The 9234-nt window shown below is 43.8% G+C and overlaps 2 protein-coding genes across 4 annotated transcripts in view; both read left to right on the forward strand.

Annotated features, from left to right (window-relative positions):
- LOC118285910 (aldo-keto reductase family 1 member B1-like) overlaps positions 1-3827 on the forward strand; it is a 72671-nt gene extending 68844 nt beyond the window's left edge. For all 3 annotated transcript variants that reach the window (XM_047336190.1, XM_035609864.2, XM_047336189.1), the window contains exons 2-10: positions 48-215; positions 295-411; positions 528-605; positions 1141-1263; positions 1914-2020; positions 2452-2533; positions 2700-2783; positions 2903-2985; positions 3088-3827. In XM_047336190.1, coding sequence (XP_047192146.1) covers positions 165-215; positions 295-411; positions 528-605; positions 1141-1263; positions 1914-2020; positions 2452-2533; positions 2700-2783; positions 2903-2985; positions 3088-3130 — 768 coding nt within the window. In that variant the 5' untranslated portion in view covers positions 48-164 and the 3' untranslated portion in view covers positions 3131-3827. The remainder of the gene's footprint in view (positions 1-47; positions 216-294; positions 412-527; positions 606-1140; positions 1264-1913; positions 2021-2451; positions 2534-2699; positions 2784-2902; positions 2986-3087) is intronic.
- On the forward strand, positions 3811-9174 carry LOC118285902 (aldo-keto reductase family 1 member B1). The gene is made up of 11 exons (XM_035609852.2): positions 3811-3947; positions 4360-4596; positions 5377-5544; positions 5624-5740; positions 5876-5953; positions 6491-6613; positions 7313-7419; positions 7822-7903; positions 8065-8148; positions 8266-8348; positions 8451-9174. The coding sequence occupies exons 2-11, from the start codon at positions 4531-4533 to the stop codon at positions 8491-8493; spliced, it is 951 nt and encodes a 316-aa protein (XP_035465745.2). The 5' UTR covers positions 3811-3947; positions 4360-4530; the 3' UTR covers positions 8494-9174.
- The last annotated feature ends 60 nt before the right edge of the window (positions 9175-9234 follow it).

Consider the following 9234-nt stretch of genomic DNA (forward strand, 5'->3'; position numbering starts at 1 on the left):
TCTGCGAAACACAGCCGTAGTACTGATCGCCGGCCCTGTCGTGTCAGTCCGCTCCCGGTCAGGTCGCAGAAGCGGTGAAAGTAGCCATCTCGGCCGGCTACAGGCACATCGACGGGGCGTTCCTCTACCGCAACGAGGCCGAGGTGGGGGAGGGCGTCCAGGCCATGATCGAGGACGGCGTGGTGAAGAGGGAGGATCTTTTCATCGTCAGCAAGGTGAGTTGGTTTAAAACGCATACGTGTCCTTGTCCTTTTGTACATCTGTTCTATTTGCCAACGTCCTTTCATTCCTCAGCTGTGGTGCACTTTGCATAAGAAGTCCATGGTGAGGCAAGCCTGCGAGAAGACGCTCAGCGATCTTAAACTGGACTACGTGGACCTCTATCTGGTGCACTGGCCCATGGGCTTCAAGGTAGTCAAAGCAGTTCAATTGCCCTTTTGCTGTTCTTTGCTAGTTTGTAGTCGTATTTTTGACAAAGTGTCAAGGTCGTGAAACTCAAAGGCTGTCATTCTCTCGTCGTGTCACAGCCCGGCAGTGACGACCATCCTTTGGACAGCACGGGACAAGTGATTGGTGATGACACTCACTTCCTGGAGACCTGGGAGGTGAGAGTTGGATTTAAAAAATCGTCAAACGGGTAAAACTTGTTTGGAGCCGTTTGCAAACTTAAAGAATCGCCAGAGATACTAGACAGTACATGTCATCTTTATCGCTGGGCTTATGTTTTGTGTTTGTTTTAGAATGGAACAAACCATTTTAACCAGTGAGGGCATGGACAGAGAAACTAATTAGGATTCCACAACTAAGTGGGCACAAGCACATGGTAGCAGCCATTAACTGGTTATTATAGATATCCAGCAAAGTTGTGTCTCTACTACGTTATGATTGAAAACCAACTATTTGGAGAACTGAAGATGGAGAAGAGGATTTTGAAATGGACAAAACGTTTCTACAGTTAAAAGGGGCCTGTAACCAGGTATTTGTAGACTGGTTTTAGACTGGTGCAAGCAAAAATCAATCTGACATCTGCGAGATGTTCACAGTAGCAGCAGAGTCAAAGTGACTCTTCAAGAGGTTTGGGTGATGTCCAGGGAGCTCATATTGGTTCTACTAACCGAAAATGTTTGATTCTTGTCTCAGGGGATGGAAGAGCTGGTCGACGCTGGATTGGTCAAAGCTATCGGTGTCTCCAACTTCAACAAAGAGCAGATTGAAGCCGTCCTCAACAAGCCAGGCCTCAAATACAAGCCTGCCAACAACCAGGTTCGACAGAGGACCTTAACACCATTTAATCTAGTAACTATAGAAACACCCTACACATGCAGCATGTTTGAGTCCTGGCTACAGAGGAGCAATGAAACAGACACATTTCAAGATCCCTGGTCTTAAAGGGCAAGAGGCCATAATGGCATTATCCATCTCCTGATGTCAGGTCTGAGAAACAGAGGGCTTGTCAGTTCGTGATAGGCCGCAGCAGATTCCCCTCAGGCTGGACCACATTAGCCGCGGTTATCCAAGAACCATTGTTCACCATAAATCTCCTGATTTGTCTGGTTGTGTTGTGATATTAGATTACAGCAGCATTACAACTTCTGCCTGTTGTCGAGGAACAAAAGAAGAACGTCAGTGACTTCATCCCTCAGAATGATGAGAAATAAACTGCAAACATAAATATTCACACCCGTGCTTCCTTTCCATGGAACACTTGAAACGATATTTTCCAGATCCTATCTTTGCAATATATCAGTGCTATTTTTTTTCTTCTCAACCTATTCTTCTTCTGACCTATTATTCTTGTAATTGAACAAAGTAGAAAGTTATTGACTATAATATAATTCTCTATTCTCTTTTTTCTTCTCTCTCTATAAGTATTTGCAACACTTCTCAAGAGCTGTGTGTGTTTGGTCCACCAGGTGGAGTGCCACCCTTACCTGACCCAGGAGAAGCTGATCAACTACTGCCACTCTCAGGGCATCTCCGTGACGGCCTACAGCCCCCTGGGCTCTCCTGACAGACCCTGGTCAGTAAGCGTGGAAATCTTGGTTTAAAAAAATGTAAAGGCTTGTATGTCCTTACATCATCCCACTGCCTACAAAGTGGCTCGCCTCTGGTTGAAAGCCAGTTCTCTATTCGTCGAGCCCCGTTATGTTTGTCACATGTAACGCGTGACGGTTGTTCCTCTTTCTCTCTTCAGCTTGTTTCTATGTGGCACAGGGTTTTATGGTTTTGACATTTAAGTTCTTATTCCATTTTTCTTTATTCATTTATTCGCCATCCCATGTTGCTTTGAAAAGCCTTGTGAATAAAGTTAGACCGGTTTCACATCGGCCCACCTTCACTGTGCTGTTCGATTCACAGTAAAGCCTTTTTTCAAGTATTTCCATAATTTAGTTTGTCAAGCAGAAGAATACAATGTGTACAAGTCCTTTTTTGAAATTGTTTAAATCGCAGGGCGGTATCAGAAGACCCGTCACTTCTGGAGAGTCCCGAGATTAAGGCCATTGCGGAAAAGCACAAGAAGTCTACTGCTCAGGTACAGCACTCAAATTTGGCACATGGTGCCAGCAAATGCAGGTTCCTCTTACATTTGTATTCTGAATCATATGGAGAAATGTGGTTGATACCACGTCCACAACCCCAGCTGTTATTACACTCAAAGACCTCTGATCGCGTTCAAACCCTCTCTCCTTCCCCGTCAGGTCCTGATCCGCTTCCACGTCCAGAGGAACGTGATCGCAATCCCCAAGTCCGTCACGCCTCGGCGCATTCAGGAGAACTTCCAAGTAATAAGCCGAAGAAATTCTCGAGATGTTTTCTGGGATTAGCTGTCAGCCTCCTTTACTTGCTCTCACTCTTTTTTTTTGGCCCATGCATGAAAACTTGTTTGTTTCAATCGTCGCAGGTGTTCGACTTTGAACTAAGCGAGGAGGAAATGAAAACTGTGTCTGGATTCAACAGGAACTGGAGAGCCTGTCCCATGAAGTGGTGAGATTGTGTGTCCTTGTGCACTTTTTGTGTATTCTGTGGGCAATCACTATTTATTTATTAACTTGTCATTGTCTGGACTTCTTCTTTCTCTATCTACAGGGGCACGACGCACAAGGACTATCCATTCCATGCTGAGTTCTGAAAAGAAACACGCTGGTCTTCCACAGGGTTGCAGTGACAGCTGGGGTTTGCTTCTCTACCTTCCTTATTGGTTCTTTACAGCAGTTTGCACTTAGTGTGGCCGTACAGTTTTAAACACTCCAAAGGCATATTTATGCATGTCATGAGTTTACATGGTCATTTTTCTTCTTCTATGTTACCATTGTTACCGATGTTACCATGTTACCGTCTTTGTCGTCAGTTGGTCATTATTACAGTTACTGGAAAAACCCAATTTGCGTGCCATGCACAGTACAGGCTCAACGCGAGTACGTTCTGAGTACAGAAGGAGAAATGTACAAAGAATAAGTTGTTACATGTAAAAGGAAAAAAAAACACGACCTTTATTAAATTCTCATGTTCTAAACTAAAAGATTAAATTAGTATTTAAGTCAACTTTTTTTTGTAACAACTGTACGAACCCGAGGATGTGTTATCTAATGTCTTCTTTTTTTATTTGATCTATCTTTACCACTTGGGCTGAGGTATCAGAGTCTTAGGACTGCAAAACATGTGTCTCTTGAAATTAAGTCCCTATTTGCCCGGATGATGAATTAGTTCTCCCTATTATCAGAGTCATAAGTTAAGTGGCAAACTGTTTTCATGTGTGTCCATGATTACCCCCCAAATCAGCTGTTTTTTGCAAAATATTACAATAAAGTCCTGTGGGAGAAAATAGAGTTGGTGCAAGTTTTCTTTCAGGTTGCACTCCACCATTCCCCTTCCACTAAACCTAACCGAATGGTGGGGACCGACGGGTTTGATCATCAGCCGCTGGAGTCTCCACGGGTGTAACACAGGTATAAACACACACACATGTATGTATGGTCACCATAAACTGTAGTAGGGAAGGGGACATTAAAATTATCTTTGATTCGGCAGAAAGATTTGGGGATCCAAGCTAATGTCATAAAGGATGGAGGGCTTCTCAGGAAGAAAAAATAAGGGTCAATATTGTATTGTATCATATATATATTGTAACACAGTCACATTACAGGAAAGGCTAGTTTTATCGTAAGTTGAGTTTAAAAAATTGTTTCTTTTTATTCATCTTTTTTCATACAAATGTAGAAATTTTAGACGGACGCACTGTACTTTTTCACCTTTCATATTAGTCCTAATATGACGCGACACTTGCAGTTAATAATTGTATCAAAATTGAAAAGGAAACACACCCGTGGGTGTGTCATAATAACGGCTCTTTATATCAAGGTGTAACCGGTTGACCCGGACGAGTCGGATAGACAAGACATTATTCATCGATCGTCGATCGTCGATCGCTGCGCTCTGTGCCTCCGCATCTGCCCGTCGCCTGTCTGTACTCGAGCGGTGAAGCCGAACTCAGCCGAACTCAGCTCAGCTCGACTCAGCCCCTCCGGAGAAATGACAACTACGGTGAAACTGAACACCGGCGCGCAGGTGCCCATCGTCGGACTCGGGACGTGGAAGGTGCGTATTGTTGTTGTTTCTTCGACTCTGCTGTCGGCTCACAGTGAACTCGTTAGCGCTCGTTAGCTTGTTAGCTCGTTAGCCGGGGTCGCGCGGCGCGGCAGTGCGCGTGCCCGCAGACTGTCCCTCGACAGCACCTGTTGATGTGTCAACGTGAAGTTGGCTGATCGACACTTCACGTTGCTATGAGCGCGATCGTGGTGTCAAGTTGCATGAGTCTGGTTTCATTTGTCGCGATCGACTAAAATGACCGTAGGCTGCGATTTGTAGCAGGCACCAACTATTATTATCTACGATCATCTTCTTTAAAGTGCTTTTCAGCATCGTTACATCTTCTGTAATGACCCGAGATGTTTTCTCCTATATAATAAAGATGGGTTTCTAAACCGCATATGATATGTGCAATCAGTTTGATCAATGATATGGATGTGGAAACTACATAAAGATATTGAGGGTATTATGAATATTCCTCTATAGACAAACAATATGAACTGAAGCTGATCCTGGTGCTGCATTGCAAACACGCCATTTGCTTATAATTTGCTCCTCAGTAGTGAAACTGGATCTGGTGCAGAAAAAAATGCCACAACCAGGAACAATATTTTAAGTGTAACCAAACTTCAATGTGTTGCAAAAAAATCATGCAAAAAACATTTAACCCCGCATTGTACGTACATTGACATCACAAGTGTACAATTGCATATTTGCTGTGATGGGGTGGGCACAGTGAGTGCGTCTGGAGGTTTGCGAGGTTTGTGATCGCCGGCCCTGTCGTGTCAGTCCGCTCCCGGTCAGGTCGCAGAAGCGGTGAAAGTAGCCATCTCGGCCGGCTACAGGCACATCGACGGGGCGTACGTCTACCACAACGAGGCCGAGGTGGGGGAGGGCGTCCGGGCCATGATCGAGGACGGCGTGGTGAAGAGGGAGGATCTTTTCATCGTCAGCAAGGTGAGTTGGTTTAAAACGCATACGTGTCCTTGTCCTTTTGTACATCTGTTCTATTTGCCAACGTCCTTTCATTCCTCAGCTGTGGTGCACTTTGCATAAGAAGTCCATGGTGAGGCAAGCCTGCGAGAAGACGCTCAGCGATCTTAAACTGGACTACGTGGACCTCTATCTGGTGCACTGGCCCATGGGCCTCAAGGTAGTCAAAGTAGTTCAATTGCCCTTTTGCTGTTCTTTCCTAGTTTGTAGTCGTATTTTTGACAAAGTGTGAAGGTCACTGTTACATGTGAGATGATGTGTACCTCAAGGCTGTCATTCTCTCGTCGTGTCACAGCCCGGCAGTGACGACCTTCCTTTGGACAGCACGGGACAAGTGATTGGTGATGGCACTCACTTCCTGGAGACTTGGGAGGTGAGAGTTGGATTAAAAAAAAATCGTCGAATGGGTAAAACTTGTTTGGAGCCGTTTGCAAACTTAAAGAATCGCCAGAGATACTAGACAGTACATGTCATCTTTATCGCTGGGCTTATGTTTTGTGTTTGTTTTAGAATGGAACAAACCATTTTAACCAGTGAGGGCATGGACAGAGAAACTAATTAGGATTCCACAACTAAGTGGGCACAAGCACATGGTAGCAGCCATTAACTGGTTATTATAGATATCCAGCAAAGTTGTGTCTCTACTACGTTATGATTGAAAACCAACTATTTGGAGAACTGAAGATGGAGAAGAGGACTTTGAAATGGACAAAACGTTTCTACAGTTAAAAGGGGCCTGTAACCAGGTATTTGTAGACTGGTTTTAGACTGGTGCAAGCAAAAATCAATCTGACATCTGCGAGATGTTCACAGTAGCAGCAGAGTCAAAGTGACTCTTCAAGAGGTTTGGGTGAGATCCAGGGAGCTCATATTGGTTCTACTAACCGAAAATGTTTGATTCTTGTCTCAGGGCATGGAAGAGCTGGTCGACGCTGGATTGGTCAAAGCTATCGGTGTCTCCAACTTCAACAAAGAGCAGATTGAAGCCGTCCTCAACAAGCCAGGCCTCAAATACAAGCCTGCCAACAACCAGGTTCGACAGAGGACCTTAACACCATTTAATCTAGTAACTATAGAAACACCCTACACATGAAGCCTTCTTTTTATTTATTGTAAAATGTTTGAGTCCTGGCTACTGAGCAGCAATGAAACAGACACATTTCAAGATCCCTGGTCTTAAAGGGCAAGAGGCCATAATGGCATTATCCATCTCCTGATGTCAGGTCTGAGAAACAGAGGGCTTGTCAGTCCGTGATAGGCCGCAGCAGATTCCCCTCAGGCTGGACCGCATTAGCCGCGGTGTCCTTAGCTCGCCGCGGTTTTCCAACAACCATTGTTCACCATAAATCTCCTGATTTGTCTGGTTGTGTTGTGATATTAGATTACAGCAGCATTACAACTTCTGCCTGTTGTCGAGGAACAAAAGAAGAACGTCAGTGACTTCATCCCTCAGAATGATGAGAAATAAACTGCAAACATAAATATTCACACCCATGCTTCCTTTCCATGGAATACTTGAAACGATATTTTCAAGATCCTATCTTTGCAATATATCAGTGCTTTTTTTTTTCTTCTCAAACTACACATTCAGCTGTAATTCTGACCTATTATTATTGTAATTGAACAAAGTAGAAAGTTATTGACTATAATATAATTCTCTATTCTCTTTTTTCTTCTCTCTCTATAAGTATTTGCAACACTTCTCAAGAGCTGTGTGTGTTTGGTCCACCAGGTGGAGTGCCACCCGTACCTGACCCAGGAGAAGCTGATCAACTACTGCCACTCTCAGGGCATCTCCGTGACGGCCTACAGCCCCCTGGGCTCTCCTGACAGACCCTGGTCAGTAAGCGTGGAAATCTTGGTTTAAAAAAATGTAAAGGCTTGTATGTCCTTACATCATCCCACTGCCTACAAAGTGGCTCGTCGACCCCCGTTATGTTTGTCACATGTAACGCGTGACGGTTGTTCCTCTTTCTCTCTTCAGCTTGTTTCTATGTGGCACACTGTTTCATGGTTTTGACATTTAAGTTCTTATCCCATTTTTCTGTATTCATTTATTCGCCATCCCATGTTGCTTTGAAAAGCCTTGTGAATAAAGTTAGACCGGTTTCACATCGGCCCACCTTCACTGTGCTGTTCGATTCACAGTAAAGCCTTTTTTCAAGTATTTCCATAATTTAGTTTGTCAAGCAGAAGAATACAATGTGTACAAGTCCTTTTTTGAAATTGTTTAAATCGCAGGGCGGTATCAGAAGACCCGTCACTTCTGGAGAGTCCCGAGATTAAGGCCATTGCGGAAAAGCACAAGAAGTCTACTGCTCAGGTACAGCACTCAAATTTGGCACATGGTGCCAGCAAATGTTCTTCTTACATTTGTATCTGAATCATATGGAGAAATGTGGTTGATACCACGTCCACAACCCCAGCTGTTATTACACTCAAAGACCTCTGATCGCGTTCAAACCCTCTCTCCTTCCCCGTCAGGTCCTGATCCGCTTCCACGTCCAGAGGAACGTGATCGCAATCCCCAAGTCCGTCACGCCTCGGCGCATTCAGGAGAACTTCCAAGTAATAAGCCGAAGAAATTCTCGAGATGTTTTCTGGGATTAGCTGTCAGCCTCCTTTACTTGCTCTCACTCTTTTTTTGGCCCGTGCATGAAAACTTGTTTGTTTCAATCGTCGCAGGTGTTCGACTTTGAACTAAGCGAGGAGGAAATGAAAACTGTGTCTGGATTCAACAGGAACTGGAGAGCCTGTCCCATGAAGTGGTGAGATTGTGTGTCCTTGTGCACTTTTTGTGTATTCTGTGGGCAATCACTATTTATTTATTAACTTGTCATTGTCTGGACTTCTTCTTTCTCTATCTACAGGGGCACGACGCACAAGGACTATCCATTCCATGCTGAGTTCTGAAAAGAAACACGCTGGTCTTCCACAGGGTTGCAGTGACAGCTGGGGTTTGCTTCTCTACCTTCCTTATTGGTTCTTTACAGCAGTTTGCACTTAGTCAGTGTGGCCGTACAGTTTTAAACACTCCAAAGGCATATTAATGCATGTCATGAGTTTACATGGTCATTTTTCTTCTTCTATGTTACCGTTTAAGTCTTTGTCTTCAGTTGGTCATTATTACAGTTACTGGAAAAACCCAATTTGCGTGCCATGCACAGTACAGGCTCAACGCGAGTACGTTCTGAGTACAGAAGGAGAAATGTACAAAGAATAAGTTGTTACATGTAAAAGGAAAAAAAAACACTACCTTTATTAAATTCTCATGTTCTAAACTAAAAGATTAAATTAGTATTTAAGTCAACTTTTTTTTGTAACAACTGTACGAACCCGAGGATGTGTTATCTAATGTCTTCTTTTTTTATTTGATCTATCTTTACCACTTGGGCTGAGGTATCAGAGCCTTAGGACTGCAAAACATGTGTCTCTTGAAATTAAGTCCCTATTTGCCCGGATGATGAATTAGTTCTCCCTATTATCAGAGTCATAAGTTAAGTGGCAAACTGTTATCATGTGTGTCCATGATTACCCCCCAAATCAGCTGTTTTTTGCAAAATATTACAATAAAGTCCTGTGGGAGAAAATAGAGTTGGTGCAAGTTTTCTTTCAGGTTGCACTCCACCATTCCCCTTCCACTAAACCTAACCG

The sequence above is a fragment of the Scophthalmus maximus genome, chromosome 12 (genome assembly GCF_022379125.1).
Source record: "Scophthalmus maximus strain ysfricsl-2021 chromosome 12, ASM2237912v1, whole genome shotgun sequence".
Classification (NCBI taxonomy): Eukaryota; Metazoa; Chordata; class Actinopteri; order Pleuronectiformes; family Scophthalmidae; genus Scophthalmus; species Scophthalmus maximus.

What these genes read in the sequence shown, in the direction of transcription:
- LOC118285902 (XM_035609852.2), top strand. Translation starts at nt 4,531, where the DNA reads ATGACAACTACGGTGAAACTGAACACCGGCGCGCAGGTGCCCATCGTC. An exon ending in TCGGACTCGGGACGTGGAAG is followed by an intron (nt 4,597 to 5,376) that starts GTGCGTATTGTT and finishes CTGTCGTGTCAG; the next exon opens with TCCGCTCCCGGTCAGGTCGC. An exon ending in ACAAGCCTGCCAACAACCAG is followed by an intron (nt 6,614 to 7,312) that starts GTTCGACAGAGG and finishes TTGGTCCACCAG; the next exon opens with GTGGAGTGCCACCCGTACCT.